At 44.0% G+C, this 17,987-nt stretch overlaps 1 protein-coding gene across 6 annotated transcripts in view; it reads left to right on the top strand.

Moving 5' to 3' along the window:
• The window catches only part of RALYL (RALY RNA binding protein like), a 560,777-nt gene that overhangs the window by 277,089 nt on the left and 265,701 nt on the right, over positions 1 to 17,987 (top strand). For all 6 annotated transcript variants that reach the window (XM_070392021.1, XM_070392019.1, XM_070392020.1 and 3 more), the window contains one exon: positions 10,990 to 11,268. In XM_070392021.1, coding sequence (XP_070248122.1) covers positions 11,013 to 11,268 — 256 coding nt within the window. In that variant the 5' untranslated portion in view covers positions 10,990 to 11,012. The remainder of the gene's footprint in view (positions 1 to 10,989; positions 11,269 to 17,987) is intronic.

Below are 17,987 nucleotides of genomic sequence, written 5' to 3'. Positions count from 1 at the left end.
TAGGGCCACGTCTGTGGAGGCCACAGGTGCCTAGTGAATTCACACACTTGAGTGGCATTGTTATCTCACACCTATAGTCAACCCTGTCCTTACTGTTATTTCTGGGGTAAGATCTTAACAAAACTTAACTTAAGGGTAAGCATTAATAATAAACACATTGCTCTTACTCAGAAAGGGGCACCCATAACTTGACATTTCTCCGTTGTCTGGGTTTTCTCATCTTTTGTGGAGATTCTGCTGCCCATAGCAAAGGGGAGGGGAGAATTAGGAAGTCTTGGATATCATCATAGCCTATTGTGTCAACAGAGATAGGATACGTTCCACCAAAAGGAAGCTATGTTCTGAGTCTGTTGTTAGCAATACATGGATTGCAGACATGGTCCTTTATAGCATGCATCTTCCTTCATGGGTGGAGCTTGAGGAATTGGCAAATAGGACTTTTATCGGATCCAGACATACAATAGGCATTTTCACTATGTCATTTTTAAAAACTATATTTTATTGATTTTTTACAGAGAGGAAGGGAGAGGGATAGAGAGTTAGAAACATCAATGAGAGAGAAACATCAATCAGCTGCTTCCTGCACACACCCTACTGGGGATGTGTCTACAACCAAGGTACATGCCCTTGACCGGAATCGAACCTGGGACCCTTGAGTCCGCAGGCTGATGCTCTATCCACTGAGCCAAACAGGTTAGGGCTCACTATGTCATTTTTATAGCTACTCAATGCAACCTTAGACATCCCAGTGAGTGACAAGCCATTCAGCACTGCACCCACCAAGGGGCACTTACTTATATTGTAGGAGAGGACATGCCTCCCAGGTTTTAGACCTTTGACTGTAGGGCCAGGCTTCTCAAAGCCGCGCAGATAATGCCTGAAGGCTGCTCCTCTCTGCAGACACCTTGGAAGCCTCCTGAAACCACTCAGTGGTCCAAATGGCCCTACTGGGGAACAGCCCTGACTGACAGTTGGAAGAAGACCAGAGTGGAGGGGACCCTTCACTGGGAGTGAGAGGACTTCCCTGTAGGCACCACAGCTTTGCCTCTGCAGTTTAGCTCTAAGCGACCTGAGCGTTTAACTTTGGGGACAAGTGTTTTATTCAGTAGAGGCATGTGGAGCCAGGGTGAGTTCCCTGGAAGCCATGGGTGAATACAGCGGAGAATCCTCTGTGCGCTCCCCCGGGCCGGCCTCAGGGCCTCAGTTAGAGGGAGTGTCCTGGCCACAGTGGGCTGAGGGCCTGGGAGGGCAGGCAGGGGCCGGGGTCGATGGGGCGAGGGGGACATCTGTAATACTTTCAACAATAAAGATACATTTTTAAAATGTTTACATTTGTTTAGCACATTCTTTATGAGGGATGGGAAAGTTGACAGAAAAAATATAGACCTCAAAATTCCCTCATGCCGTAGCACTCTGGGAGTAGACCACGTTTCTGGGAAGAGCTGGCAGGGCCCAGGAGGCCTGGGCTGTCCTACTCACACGACAGCTGAAACTGAAGCTGTGGCTTGAATGCATTGTCTCTGTACCTATTTGACAAGAGATGAGTTGTGGTGTACTTTATGGAAGATCTAAAAGACCAAATTAAACAATGTAATTGTGGTTTCCTAATGCAATTACAGTTTTACCTCCTCTCCCTTCCCCCCAAATGAAATGTCTTTATGGAACAGAAATGATTCCTACGTCAGGGTTTTACTTCAGCAGCCATCGCTTTCAGCCTAAACAGTATAGTAAGCACCACTGGTACCTGTGACGGAAAAAAGAAGGGAGTGTGGCGATGACTGTGCTCTGACTCTCCTGTCACCTTATCAAACTGCATTAACATGAACTGCTGGTTCCACTATCATTGTGTGTCTCACAGAGGAGACGAATGCAAAGTTAGATGCTTTCTGCTCCATGTTATAGGATTTCAGAGAAACGAGTTGGAGCTGGTCAGTGGATGGATCTTATAATCTCTGAGGGAAATGACCAGCACAGTCTCAGGCGTTCTCAGGACACCCGCTCTTCATAGAACCAAGGTCTAGCACAGTGGTTCTCAACCTTCCTAATGCCGCAACCCTTTAATATAGTTCCTCATGTTGTGGTGACCCCCAACCACAAAATTATTTTCGTTGCTACTTCATAACTGTAATTTTGCTACTGTTATGAATTGTAATGTAAATATCTGATATGCAGGATGTATTTTCATTGTTACAAATTGAACATAATTAAAGCATAGTGATTAATCACAAAACAATATGTAATTATATATGTGTTTTCCGATGGTCTTAGGTGACCCCTGTGAAAGGGTCGTTCGACCCCCAAAGGAGTCTCGACCCACAGGTTGAGAACCGCTGGTCTAGCAGCTTGTGTCTGCTCCCTTCAGGGTCACATGGCAGTTTGTCAGTGAAGATCCCAGGGCACTATAGGGGTGCTGTCTTCTGTAAGTGACTTGGAACACATTTCTGTAAATAGTCCCGATCCCAGAGGAAATTAAGGAAAAAAGAGGAACTCTCTTCTTACTACTGTAAGTGAATGAATATTTAATAAGCACTTAAATTAATGGCAGGCAGGATAAGTGCTCCATGCTTGTTAAATATAAAGTTGCAGAACTACTTTTGAGATCATTTTAATAATTTATAGACTGCCTTTTAAAATTCAAATATCCTAAATGGAGCTCCTTTTAGTGATGTTTACAACAGGCATTAAAAACAGAAAGATCAGCCTGACCAGCATGGCTCAGTGGTTGAGCGTTGACCTATGAACCAGGAGGTCACAGTTCATTTCCCAGTCAGGGCACATGCCTGGGTTGCAGGCTCAATTCCCAGTGTGGGGCATACAGGAGGCAGCTGATCAATGGTTCTCTCTCTCCCTCTCCCTTGTGCTTTGAAATCAATAATAAAGTAAAAAATTATATATATATATATATATATATATATATATATATATATATATATATACAGCATCAGGTGATGAAGGATGAGGTGGCACAGACTACTGGTTCCTGCTGCATTCTGATGCTGGTCCCAGCCCAAGAAGGGATCTCTCCCAATAGGTTTTGTATCTGCAGGGTGTACCTGGCCAGTCACAGCCAAAGGTAACGGTGCTCTGTTGTCCAGGGCCTCTGCTAAGTGACAGTCCCAGTGCAGTCAGCACCACAGGATTGTGTCCGTCCTTGGAGCCCAAGCCCTGATAGCACCAACCACAGTGTCTCCAGTGCCTCAGAGGAAGCACATGCCTTAATTGTTCCATTTCCCAAGACACAAGTGGGAACTAACCTGATTAACCGATCTTCCCACGTCTAGTAGGAAGAGTCTATTTTTGTTGATTTGACTTCTCTGTATAGCTCAGAACAATCTTCTTCTGAGTCATGTTGACCAGTGGAAAGTTATCTTGGAAGCATAATTACAGTCGGCATCTTAGGACAACGCCTGTGACTCACTGTTCTATTTTTACTCACTGTTCTATTTTGCAAATTTAAGAATAGAAATTTTAAGAATTTCAAATGCAGTAAGTTTCCTAGGATTATATCAGTTTGCTCACATTCTATGAGTATACTTTAAGATCAACCCATGAAGTTCTCTTTTGAGTTTTACCACCATATGTTTTGATCTCTTAGAATCTTCTTGTTTTTATATTAAAGTTGATTGTTATTCCTTATTTGAAACAATGTCATTTTTAAACCTTTTGAATTGAACTTAGTGATTGAACAGTCAATGGTTACAGGATCCAGATGAATAGATATCAGATCAGTCCCAGCGTCTAAGGGTTCAGAGGAAGATCGTTTCATGCCCCAAAACTCCAAGCCCATGAGGATGATCTGGGCTTGTGGACCACGTTATGTCCCCTCTAAGTGTATATGTTGAATCGCTAACTCCCAATGTAGTTTCATTTGGAGAGGGGTCTCTGGGAAGTAATTGGGGTTAGCTGAGGTCATGGGGGATGCTCCCAGGATGACATCAGTGTCCTTATAAGAAAGGAAGAGAGGCCCGGGCTCTGTCTTTCTCTCTCCTGATAATGCCTGAAGGACACAATGAGAAGGAGGCCATCTGCAAGCCGGAAGAAAACTTTCCCAGGATCTCTATTGGGTGGCACCTCAATGGTGGATGTCCAGCCTCCAGGACTTTGAGAAGTAACTGTCACTGTTGAAGTCACTCAGGCTGGCATATCTACACTAATAAAAGAGAAACATGCAAATTGGTGTCACTCCATTACACCCACCAGCCAATCAGGATGAGTATGCAAATTAACACAACAAAGATGGCGGTTAGTTTGCATATGCAGGTGCGGAGCGAAGACTGAAGATGACTGAAGACAACTGAAAACTGAAGACGACTGAAGTCGACTGAAGGCTGAAGAGGCTTGACTTCTCTGCTGAAGCCGGAGCGAAGGCCTGGGTCCCAGGTGCTGGAGGAAAACCGGTGCCGGCAGCCAGGGGAAGAAACGCCTATTGCATGAATCTTTTCATTCAATGGGCCTCTAGTCTAAACTAATCAAAGGGCAATATGCTAATTAGACCAGATGTCTTCCGGACAAAGCCACAGTGGCTCGGCCGCTGCAAGGGCTGGGGCTCAGGCAGCATGGTGGCCGTGAGGCCCAGGGCTCAGCAGCTGCAGCTGCCAGCAGTGGCAGCAGCAGCAGTGGGGTGATGAGGGCAGCGCCTTCCCCTAATCTGCTGGTTGCCTCTCACAGAGGGAGGCCAGACAGGGAGCGGGCCTAAGCCTTCAGTAGGACATCCCCTGAGGGCTCCTGGACTATGAGAAAGGGCAGGCCAGGCTGAGGGCCCCCCCCAAGTGCATGAATTTTTGTGCATGTGGCCTCTAGTTTTTTTATAACAACCTGAGTTGACTAATGCGTGAACAAAGAAAGGATTTGCTGATTATTTGTTTCCTTCTTTACTCTTGAAGCTTAGACTGTAGCAGTGTCTTCCAAATTGGTCACAATTTCCACATGGATGTGTCTGACCCTCACAAACCCAGGTGGCAGTCCCTTGGAGACCATAACCCTTTGCCAAATAGCGATTGGATCTGCAGCCCATTGTTAAACATTTCCCAAGAGATGTTTTAACACGTCATTACTCCTTATTTATAAAATTTCATTTACTAATTTACATTTTTTTCAAAGTGATTTTAACACAAAAGTTGATTAATAACTCAAATTCTTAATTAAGTTTGAAATGTTGACTGACCAATATCCATTGATTTTCAATTTTATGTTTATAATAATCAATAAAAAATCATTAACATTTTGTCACCATAGTTGTTCCATTGTCTATACCTATGAATTTATATTGATGTACTTTTGCTCTTCAAAGATGTAATCTTAATCTTCAGGTAGAAAACACTTATTTCTTTGTAGCTAATGATTCTATTAACCACTACTTTTAAGACATTTTAGCTAGCATTGTTTGCTTTACAAAATGAATGATACTCATCTTTTTATATAGTAATTTTATTTTTCTGTTGCTTAACTAATTTTATTTCACATTTATGTTCTACCTGGAGCTATTGAATAAAATACTATCATTTCTCTAATTTTTAAATCTCTCTACATCCTATGAAGTGGTATTTTAAATCATTTTTCTTTCTAAAATCACTCATATTAATCAATTTTCTGTAAAATTTATCATGTCGCTTTATTATCAGTGGGTCCTTATTTATAGCAAATTATTTTATACCTTTACATTTTTTACATACAAATGAGTTAGTTAATTTAAAAAGAAAATGGAAATTTAGTTTTTAGGTTGTTGGTGCCGTTATTGCAACCCTATATTCAGTGTCTGAGGTGCATAGTTCTATAAAAGTATAAAGAATGATTTGATTCATATATTTTCAAGAACTTTATGTGTTAGAACTTCCACCTTTGCTCTGCATGTTATTTATAGTTGTAGTAACTGAATTTTGAAACAGAAAGGCTGCAGAAAGGCAATAATTCTAATATGCTCTTTTTAATTTCTTTTTAATCAACCATTACATTTTTAATAAACATTGGCCACATACTGTTGTAGTACCCCAACATATTAAAATAGAATCTGTAGATGTAACCAAGTGCATTTAACAAAGGAAACTAGAATCACTTTTATTACATTTTTAAATAATAATGACTTTGGAGCTATGCCTGGGAAGCTCCCAACACAAATTCATTTTTCTCTGAATACAAGGGAATTGGCTGTTTCTGCTATTACCACCAGCCTGGCTGACCTCTGCTATTACCACCAGCCTGGCTGACCCAGATACCTGCTTTCAGCCAGCCACAGCCTCAGAGCTGGAGCCGGCTCTCAGCTCCAGTGACGTCTATAGAAGGTAAATAAATCCCAGAATAAAAAAAAAAAAGAAAAAAAAAGAGGCTGGAAGCTTCATTCACCCACCAGCCTGAAAATGACCCTCATCTCCTCACCCAGGCTGGCCAGGCACCCTAGGGGGGATCCCCACACTGAAGGGGCTGTGACCAGCATGCAAACTGCCCTCAGCCCCTCACCCAGGCTGGCCAGGCACCCCAGCAGTGACCCCACCCTAAAGGGGCTGTGGCCAGCTTGCAAACAGCCATCAGTCCTTACCCAGGCTGGCCACACCCTCATGGGGTGAGGGTCCCCATTGGGGGTCTTGGCCAGCCTGAAAACAGCCATCAGCCCCTCACCCAGGCTGGCCACGCACCCCAGTGGGACCCCCACCCTGATCCAGGACACCCTTCATGGCAAACCAGCTTGCCCCCACCCATGCCCCAGGCCTCTATCCTATATAATAAAAGGGTAATATGCAAATTGACCCTAACAGAACAACTGGGAATGACTGGTCATTATGACACACACTGACCACCAGGAGGAAGACGCTCAATGCAGGAGCTGCCCCCTGGTGGTCAGTGTGCTCCCACAGGGGGAGCTCTGCTCAGCCACAAGCCAGGCTGATGGCTGCCAGCACAGCAGTGGTGGTGGGAGCCTCTCCTGCAAAGGATTTCCGACTGCAGCTTAGGACTGCTCCCCACTGGCAAGTGGACATCCCCCGAGGGCTCCCAGGCTACCCGAGGGATGTCTTACTGCCAGCTTAGGCCAAATCCCCTGGGAAGCTGGCCTAAGCCAGCCGGTGGTCATCCCCCAAGGGGTCCCAGACTGTGGGAGGGCACAGGCTGGGCTGAGGCACCCCCTGAGTGCACAAATTTTTGTGCACCGGGCCACTATATATATATAGTGCAAATTGACCCTAACAGCAGAAGGACTGGGAATGACTGGTCACTATGACACACACTGACCACCAGGGGGCAGATGCTCAATGCAGGAGCTTCCCTCTAGTGGTCAGGGCGCTCTCACATGGGAGGAGCTCTGCTCAGCCTAGCCAAGTCTCACACTAGAGGTTCCTAAATGATAAATATGTATCATTTATATATATAAATTATCTTTATTGTTGAGAGTATTACAGATGTTCCCCTTATTTCCCCCATTGTGCCCCTCCACCCAGTTTCTGCCCTGCCCAGGCCTTCACCACACTATTGTTTGTGTCCATGGATTATGCATACATGCATATAAATTCTTTGGTTAATCTCTTCCCACCCACCCTGCCCCCATTCCCTCTGAGGTTCTTCAGTCTGTTCCGTGTTTCCATGCCTCTGGATCTACTTTATTTGTCAGTTTATTTTGTTCATTAGATTCAAAGGACCAGAGCCCTATTGGTCTTTTTGGGTGGAACAACCCAGTGAAATGTTGCCTTAATTTTAATGAAGTAAAATTAAAATTCAGTACCTGAACCACTAGCCACCCCTAGGTCCTCAAGGTCAATGGTCTCATGGTCTTCCTTTTGGATGGTGTAGATGTAGAATGTCTCCATCACTACAGGAAGTTTTGTGGAGCAGCCTGGGTTACAGTGCCTTTTATTAAAGGGCAGCTTCCACGAACTCCTAACTGAGCTCCATTCAAACATCTAACTTAAAAACAGACAAGTTTAGGTTAGCTGTGTTTTTGCGGAATAACTCACTTTTCTTTGACATTTGTTCTGTAGTTGCAGCATTTCCTGCGCACTGTCTGCATTTCTTCCTTAGGATGCAGGCATTGCCCAATGTCCGAGAGCTCCTGCTCTTCCTCTGGATGGCTGGCGACGGTGTCTAGTCATGATGTGTCTGGCTGGGCTTTTCTCTGTCTATTCCCATTGGGGTTCAATGAGATTCTGAGATCTGTGAGATCATAATTTTTATCCAATTGGGGCCATTTAAAAAAATACTTTTGGCCCTTTGATATTCCACATGCAAGTATATTAAAGGGCTTGGACCTTGTCACATAGGTTACAGATGCTGTTTATTATTTCTTTCCCATGTTTTATCACTATGACACATTTTGGATCTTTATTCTCTGTTTCTACAACTTCAAATTCACAAATTGATTCTTTGGAAGAGTTTCATCACTTACAATAGCCATCAAGTGCATTTTTGTACGTTTGATAATATAATTTTCATCTGATTCTCATTTATATCTTAATTTCTCCCCTAGTTTGGGGTCAATTTTCTGAATCTTAGGGTCTCTAGGAGTTTTGGATTGGATGCTGAAGATTTTACATTTTATGCTATTGAGTATGTGGGCTATAATTTCTTAAGAGTTGTGCTTTGCTCGGGTTTAGTTTGACCATCTTGAGACTTGTTTTTGAGGTTTGTGAGGGGCCTCCCTGAGTACCTCTCACTGTAGGGACCTTTATCCTCCTTAGCGAGGCCTGGCCCTTCAGCATCTAACTTTGTGCACCTGGAACCGACTTGAACTCGCCACTGATGCTGGTGGGAACTTGAATGTCCTTGGCCTCTGTGGGTCGGAACCCGTCAGCTCACAGCTTTCCAGTATCTGTAGTCAGCCTCAGCAGTTCACCCTTGCCTATACCTCAGGCATCAGCACCAATTCGGGGGCTGCTGAAATGGTTTCTGGTGTCTTTTCTGCACAGCTCTCTTCTCTCTAGGAATGTGGCCCACAGACCCCTGTGTACAGTGACCCTTACAGTAAGAACTGAGAGTACAGCTGTGCCCTCATATTAAATCTGATGCAGGTCATTGTCAAAGATGAACACAGGGTTCTGTGATCATGGATTGGACCTAATCTAATAGTTCTTGTGTTTGCACCTTAACCAACTCATCCCTGTCCAGGAAATTAAATGCTAGCCATACAAATTGTGATATTTTTGGAAATACCCTACAGTATTTCCAAAAATATCACATAAAAGCAAACCCAAAATCTTAGTTCTGTGGATTATATTACTGATGTTGGCCTGGAGGGGTAAGACAGGTAGCCATCAATCCATCCAGAGCCCAAAAATGGGCCTTTTAGTCTAATTTGCTCCCTCAGTGTGATTAAAGTGTACTAGGGTATATGACAAAGCTAAATGTTACATTACATATAAGCATCTTGATTTTTCTTGTTTCAGTTGATTCTCAGAACATTTGTCTTAAGATATGCAATAGCTCAGATTACAAAATTTTAAACAAATGATCAGCTTTTTATCCTTTCCATCCTAACCATGACTGCCTCAAATCACTCATAAAGAAACCTCTTCAATGTAGCTAAGCCAGAACAAGGCAAGGCGGCAATGAGTTCTTACTTAAATGATGTCATGCTCTTCATTGTTATGTGAATGACTATGACATTCTCCTTCATTATAAGGAGACATATGTAATGTTGATGGTCCAATATTTAGTAAAAATTGAATCACTGGAGCTCTATAAGGAGCAGTCTAATTGGAAACATTTTTATGTTACCCCGTTGCTCCTGATCTCAGAGGTGGCTGGTTTCAGTGAATAGTAAGTTTTCTAGCAGATCCAATTCGAATGCCCTTAACACTTCCAAACTTTAATGCTCAAATGAGGAATGTCATTTAAAATTATTTTTTTTAATGAGGCACTTTAATTATTTTTCTAACTGTGAGACTGTAAAAGAGATTCTTCAGATACAAATATATTTGTCACTGATAAAATGTATCAATTAGCTAATGGTCAGCAATGATTGTCAATGTCAGAGGCTGTGTCCTTGTGGAACTTCATCTTCACTATATTGGTTTATTTAAGTTGACAGGCACTTTAGGAGGGAATATCTGGCAGTTAAAAATAGGTGCTTAATAAACATTGCTGAATGAATGAACGAATGAATTTGCAAAGCCTGGGAAACCAATGCTGCAGTGCTGGAGTACTTAGGAATAAAAGTTTCATTGAGCTTAATTACGCACAATTAAACACTATGCCAGGCTCACAAAACAGTTTTTGGAAGACTAGCTGTATTTAGGCAACATAGGAGCCATTCGTTAAATGAATTAAAAATGAGGTTGAGAGGAGAAATTTCAACACAGATACCCAGTCCACTAATTTGCTGATCATTGATGAAAACTAGCTACTCAGGCAAATTTTTTTTGAGGGCCTGGGGGTGGGAACTGACATGTGATATTGGTTCAATTAAAGAGGATGTACAGAATCCATTCTGGTTCATTTCTTTATGTTTTCTTAATATTGAGTTTTCTATTGAATTTTTTATTTTTAACGCCTTTTTCCCTTTTCTGCAGCATTTAATGGCATGGATCACTAGTTTCCGATAGAAGGGTTCTGAGTCTGAAATAAACAATATGTCTACCTGTTATAAAAAATGTAGAGATAAAAATGCATGTTCTCAACAATGAATGAAGGTCACGTTCCTATATTCCATCATAGCTGTGTTGGACTTTTTTGTTGTTGATAAAATAAGGTGGCTTCTTCCTCAAACTTGTTTCTAAAAAATTGATGGACTTAAAAATACAAAGGCTTAATCATTATACAGGGCTCAATTGTAGAAAAAGAAATCAGGAGCTCATTTCTAACTCTATGCTAAGTGATAACAAGTAGTTTTCTCCCGCGTTTCTGCAGTGCAATGCAGTGTACCCTATTAAATTTTCTTCTCAAGAAAAAGTCATATTTAGGGATTTGAGATCACCTGGTTCATTATTGAAAAACTGCTCAAAGCCAGTGATGACCACTCCATCTGACTATTTACCTTTTAATTGTTTTTTGTTTTCATTTTTGTTTCAGGATTAAAACACGGTGACCCAACCATGACTGGCAAAACACAGACCAGCAACGTCACCAATAAGAACGACCCCAAGTCCATCAACTCCCGGGTTTTCATTGGCAATCTGAACACAGCCATTGTCAAGAAAGTTGACATTGAAGCCATTTTTTCCAAGTATGGGAAGATCGTTGGATGCTCAGTTCACAAAGGTTACGCTTTCGTGCAGTACATGAGCGAGCGGCACGCGAGAGCGGCGGTGGCCGGAGAGAACGCCAGGATCATTGCAGGCCAGCCCCTCGGTAGGTGCTGGCCAGCTGCATGCCCCTCGCTGGCATCACCTCTCGCTGCCCTGGGTGTGGGCTTCGTGTGTAAGGCCAGCACGGGGTAACACCTGGCCCTTGTTTAACCCCTTATGGTGCTTATATATTTGAAAGTTACAGTAGTTTCTTCTTTGTCCTCATATTGTTTTTAGATATATGAGTCTTATTTTCTTTACACGTCTTTAAACTTGGGATCGAGTTTGCTTTGTAATACTTGTTACCTCCGCCAAGCCTAGCAGAGGCAGCAAATGGAAAATAGGCCGTGGGTTTCAGGTGATCTGATTTGAAGCGCCGTCTGTCTGCCAGGAGACACTATGTTATGCAAAAACAATAAAATAGCTCCATGTGCCGGCTGGTGCAAGAATGTCCAACCTGCAGAGAGTGTTTGTAAGAGTTCCCTGGCGCCAAACTGACGTTATTGCTGGGAAGCGAGACTGACATGCTCTGGAGAAGGACAGTTTTGCAGGATTGTTTTATGCATTTGGGATGGGGAGGGGGGGGTGGGTGGGATGTAAGGAAGATGACATGAAGGTGGAGAAAGCCAGGTCCGTGGGAGCTAAGGAGACTGTTTCCTTGAGGGAGGTGACACCTCCGAGGTTCTGAAAGGAGGAGGCCCCTGGCGATGCCCCGGGGGGTGAACGTGGGCACACAGGAGCATGGGCGGGACTTGTCGCAGACCTTTCACCAAGAAGCTATGGGCCTGGGCGGGACTGCCCAGTGACCTGCCAGGAGGAAATTATGAGCAGATGACCCTTCGAGGTCACTTCCCGCCACTGGACTTGTCAGACTTATAGAACCCGATTAAACCAATACTTATACAACTTGTTGTTAGGGGGCTCATGTATTTTTCTCATTTTCTGTTTTTACTTTTTGGGAAGAAGGGATAGAAAAATAGCAAAAGGAGTTGAGTTCTCAGGACTGACAAAGGAATAGAACCCACTCTTTCTTATCAAGTCAGGAATCATGTGCAGTGGTCAGAATTATGCCTAATGTCCATATATAGCTTTTTCAAAGAAAAGAGAATATAGTCTGAAGTAAAGTGAAAACATTTAGGAGATATTTTGTAATTAATATATAGATAAAAAGTAAAAATTAACCTATTTTTACATGAGGAAAAAAATACATTGAATACATCAGTGAGTCCCTAACTTATGACCAGATGCATATATGGAACTGATTATAAATCTTGTCTCAGATAGCTACAAATATCTCAGCTTCAAATGCCCAGTGCGAACTCTTGATTTCCTGAACCCCAACCTGTGTCACCCCCTTGCTCTCCATCCCAATAAATGGAACCCTCATTTATCCAGTTTTTCAAACAATAACCGAGGCATCAACCCTGACTCTTCTCTTCCCCCCGGCACTCCAAATATAATTCATCATCACCTTTCTTGCCCTGAGTATGTCCCAAAACCAATCACCTTTGAAAGCTCTACCCATAGGCACCTGGCACTGACCACCGTGCCTCAGAGGGACAGTAGTAAGCCTCTGACTGGTCTGCCCCTTTTCACTCTTGTCACAAGTCCCTTGAGAAACATCAGTGAGAATGTGTTCCTAACCCTCCAATACCTTCCCATCTCACCGAGAATAAGACTTATCTTCCATCCACACCTTCAGTGGTCCACCCACCACATCTCTCCCTCATTTCCATCTGAATGTCCACTCTGCCCTCTCGGACCATTGGCGATGCTAGTGAACTCACTGCACCTCCACCATTCCCAGACTCCTACCTCACAGCTTCGGACTTACCATTTCCTCTGCTCAGGAGATGGGACTTTGCCAATTATTTCTCCTGGCTTTATTGTGGGCTGTGCTCACACCGTGGGGCCAGGGAGGCTCTTCCTGACCAGCCTCCAGCACCCCTAAAGGGAGTGGCACACCTGTGGGTATCATCCCACCTTCAGTTAATTGAGCTGCTTTCATACGTTGGCAGCAAACCTTTGCACCACAGGGAGAAGGGATATCCCAATTTATCAATGTACCACTGGCTTCCTGCCTTTGATATGCAAGGGGGTCCTTCAGCTTTATGTGGAGAAGGACAGTGGGCTGCATTTGATCCAAGTTATTGGACCAGAATTAAAAAGTCAGAACATAACTGTGAAATTCTTCTGAAATGGAAAAAAATATTTTTAAATAAATCTTTATTGTTCAGACTATTACAATTGTTCCTCTTTTTCCCCCCATAGCTCCCCTCCACCCTGTTCCCACCCTACCCCATGCCCTTACCCTACCATTGTCCTCATCCATAGGTGTAAGATTTTTGTCCAATCTCTTCCTGCTCCCCCCATGCTCCCTTCCCCCCGAGAATTGTCAGTCCACTCCCTTTCCATGTCCCTGATTCTATTATATTCACCAGTTTATTCTGTTCTTCATATTTTTTATTCACTTGATTTTTAGATTCACTTGTTGATAGATATGTATTTGTTGTCACTGTTGTTCATAATTTTTATCTTTACCTTTTTCTTCCTCTTCTTAGAGAATACCCTTCAGCATTTCATATAGTACTGATTTGGTGGTGATGAACTCCTTTAGTTATTTTTTGTCTGTGAAGCTCTTTATCTGACCTTCAATTCTGAATGATAGCTTTGCTGGGTAGAGTATACTTGGTTGTAGGTTCTTGCTATTCATCACTTTGTATATTTCTTGCCACTCCCTTCTGGCCTGCATAGTTTCTGTTGAGAAATCAACTGACAGTCATATGGGTACTCCCTTGTAGGTAACTAACTGTTTTTCTCTTGCTGCTTTTAAGATTCTAGCTTTGTCTTTTGCTATTGGCATTTTAATTATGATGTGTCTTGGTGTGGTCCTCTTTAGATTCCTCTTGTTTGAGGTTCTCTGCGCTTCCTGGACTTGGAAGTCTATTTCTTTCACCAGGTAGGGGAAGTTTTCTGTCATTATTTCTTCAAATATCTTTTCAATATCTTGCTCTCTCTCTTCTTCTGGCACCCCCATAATTCGGATGTTGGTACGCTTGAAGTTGTCCCAGATGCTCCTTACACTATCTTCATATTTTTGAATTCTTTTTTCTTTTTGCTTTTCTGGTTGGGTGTTTTATGCTTCTTTGTATTTCAAATATTAGCCCTGATTCTTGGGATCCTCTCATCTGCTGTTGGATCTCTGTATATTATTCTTTATTTCAGTCAGTGTATGCTTAATTTCTGATTGGTCCTTTTTCATATCCTTGAGGGTCTCACTAAATTTCTTGGAGGTTTCTAGAAGATTCTTGAGTAACCTTATAACCATGGTTTTGAACTCTATATCCAGTATTTTGCTTTCATCCATTTTTTTCATTTGTGACTTGTTTCTTTGTCTCCATATTTTGGCTGCTTCCCTGTGTTTGTTTCTATGTGCTAGGTAGCTGCTAAGTCTCCTTGAGTTGATAGAGTGGCTTTGTGTGGTTGGTGTCCTATAGGACCCAGTGGCTCAGTCTCCCCAGTCACCTGAGGTGGACGCTCTTGGTGCACCCCTTTGTGGGCTGTTTGCACCGTCTTATTGTTGTTAACCCTTGATTGCTGTTGGTATCACTGGAAAGAATTGACCCCCAGACCAATTGGCTGTGAGGACCAGTTGTGTCTACAATGGGAGAACTGCTGTGCTGGAAACACCATTATGGGGCAGGACTTGCTTCAGTGGGGCTTTGGTGCTCACTGAGTCTGCCCCTTGAGAATGTCTCTTATGGATGTGAAGAGTTGTAATTCATTATGGTCTCTCTCTGACCACTGGGCACACTGGCTCTTGGATCTCCAAGGAGGTGCAAGGTCAGCCACTGTCTGGAGCCACTGAGCAGGAGCTACAGAGACATCTGCAGATTCCTCTTCTTTGTATGCGGTTTGGAAGTGCCCAGACGAGTCCCAGCTGTGAAGCAAGGCTGCTGTTGCTGCCAGGTATTGGGTCTTCTTTTAGAATCTCTGGGGCTCTCTGACATAGCTGCAGTTTGTTTTAGGTGAAAGGACAGGCCATTCCTATGCAAAAGCCGATGTGCATAGCTTCAGTGGGTTTGAAAGTAAATTGGGTGGGGTGGGGTCTCTGGGAATCACCAGGGCAGCGCAAACAGCAATGGCTGCCCTGAACCGGAGAAGTCCCTGGTCCTCTGCATCCTGTGCATCCTTTCAGAAACAATGGTCGCTGGGAGCACCTCTAAGAGTAAGCTGCCCTCGTGTTCCTGTCCCCATGCCAGACAGTTCACTTTCTCCCCATATGTGTCTGGTCCCCCAGAGTCTCACCTGGAACTGGAGTGCAGAGCAAGCAGGAGCTTGCATCTCCCTCCCAGTTTAAAGAACAGCACATCCAGGTGCCAGAATTCTCCGAGGTTCTGGGTGGCAGTTGTTCTGCCTCTTAGTTGTAATTTTGATGTGGTTGTGAGAGGCAGAAAGTGTAGGTGATTACCTATGCCGCCATCTTGGTTTTCCTACCAGAAAAAAATATTTTTAAAGCATATTTTCTATAATGTAAAGCTCCTTACAAAAATGCCTTTTAGTTATTTAATAAAATTTAAATTTAAAGCCGAAACCGGTTTAGCTCAGTGGATAGAGTGTCGGCCTGCGGACTGAAAGGTCCCGGGTTCGATTCCGATCAAGGGCATGTACCTGGGTTGCGGGCACATCCCCAGTGAGAGATGTGCAGGAGGCAGCTGGTCGATGTTTCTCTCTCATCGATGTTTCTAACTCTCTATCTCTCTCCCTTCCTCTCTGTAAAATATCAATAAAATATATTTTTTAAAAAAATTTAAATTTAAAGAGGTAAGATACTGATGTAGCCTCTTAATATATCATTGAATTTGGATTCTACATTTTGTTAATGTTAGAAAATACCATATCTATAAAAACAAATCTTGCTCTGTGGGAAAGGGGAGCTCCCCCTCTACCCGTCCCGAGTCCCTGTGGCTGGACCAATGATAAAACTGACATAAGACCAGGTTAACAGAAGAAAAAGCAATTTACTACAAGCACACAGTAGATCATAAATGATGGCAGAGAAATGATCAAAGCAGCTCTAAATTTTAAGCGAAGAAAGAATACATTTTTGAAGATTTTACAGGTGGAAGAAGGTCAGGCCGGCTGCTCACTGGCAGGAATGGAGACAGAAGGAGGGCTCGGGCCACACATCCGAACAGGGTATGGAGGCGGTTCAGCTGCCGTGGCCCTCTGTCCCTCAGCAGCACCAGTGTCTCGGCCCTGAACAGGGCACCCTCACAGGGGACTGGTTCCTGCCTCCCAGGGGCAGGGGGTCGAGGTGCCCCTCTGGCCCTGGCCGCTTATTAAGTAACTTTAATTCGAAGTAGTCAGTTTCCTCTGCGGGATTGGGGTGGCCTGCCCTGGTCCTGAAACATTAAAGCTGTACACAGGTCCCTGTCATTTCTAAACTAAGTCTAGCTTAGAGAAAGAGCACATGAGATAGAGAATCGCATTAATGTCACTATGTGGACAAGGAAGGAGCATGCTGAACAGATGGCTAATTTTAAAGGAATCTGATGGATACTCTTAGTCCTGCTCAGGAACGAAGTAATGGCAGCACATTGGCAGAAAAAGGGTGTGGGGGGCGATGTGCCTGAGGGCAAAGGGGAAGGAAATGGGCGCCTGCACCATGCATCCAGCGCCCGAGGAGCCATGGCTTTCGAGTGTGTTTTGCACCTCAGCCATCATTTGCATCCAGAGCAGTCTTTCCACATACAGTCCACTCATGTCACCCCCTGTGCCTTTCCATGATTCCTCAGAGTTCTGGTGAAAAGGCCAAAACCCTTGCTGTGGCCAGCTCTTTGCATATGATTTGTTTCTTGCTCATGAGCTGCTTCCTGTCTCAGCCCTGCTCGGCCTTCTCCTCAGTGAACCTCCATGTCCTCCCAGGACCTTTGCACGTCCGTGTAGATGCCCTTCTCTGCCCAGCTCCCCACCCCCTCACCTCCCTCCCTCACGCCACACTCCCTGCCGTGACTATTCAGCCTTCAGATCTCAGAGCAAATGTTACTCAGTGAAACCTACTTTGACCCCTCAAGCCTTGTTGGAATGTTTTACCTCCCACTCCAGCACGGATCTTCTTTTCAAATGTGTTTCTGTGTCTACTGTGCCGTCCTTGGTACCCGTTCCTTCTCCCGCTCAGTAAGTTGCTGGAGGGCAGTGACTGTGTTGGTTTCTGCCAGTCTCTTCAGCAGGTAGCAGCGTGCAGATGCTCCCACAGCAGACCCAGGACCTGCAGGGGATGGAGGGCTGGAGGCGGGCGGAATGATGGGCTTCCCCAAAGACTTCTTCCCCAGCCCGCCCAGTGCAACCAGATGAAGACAGAGGCAGCAGGAGCAGGGGGCGCGGACCAAATTCCCTGGAAAGTGGGAAAGGACAGTTGGGATTGCTCTGAAGTGAAGGCGTATGGACTCCTGGGGGCGACTCGGCATTCAGTCTCGCACCAGCACCCAGAGATACCATTTAGTAGGCCAGATCCGATTTTAAAAAGTATAATCCAGTCTGTAATATGCATCAAATATTAACATGGACATATTTTATTCAAAGGTATAGTCGATGATATATGGGTTTAAAGGAAGATTTTATCATGAAAGGCTCCCTCTCCATTCCTGAAAATGCTGTCCTTTCATAGTTTATTATTAATGGCTGGATGGCGGCTCAGCATTTCATTGTCAACGCTTTTTCGGGCACTGTTATCTTCTGTGCCTCTCACGTGCTGAGACGTGAGTGATGTGGGTACTTACG

This window comes from Myotis yumanensis, unplaced genomic scaffold, assembly GCF_028538775.1.
Source record: "Myotis yumanensis isolate MYYU_CA2020_CCGP unplaced genomic scaffold, mMyoYum1.0.hap1 SCAF_15, whole genome shotgun sequence".
In the NCBI taxonomy this organism is placed as follows: Eukaryota; Metazoa; Chordata; class Mammalia; order Chiroptera; family Vespertilionidae; genus Myotis; species Myotis yumanensis.
The sequence above is the reverse complement of the archived record's forward strand: the minus strand, read 5'-3'. Positions and strand labels throughout refer to the sequence as shown.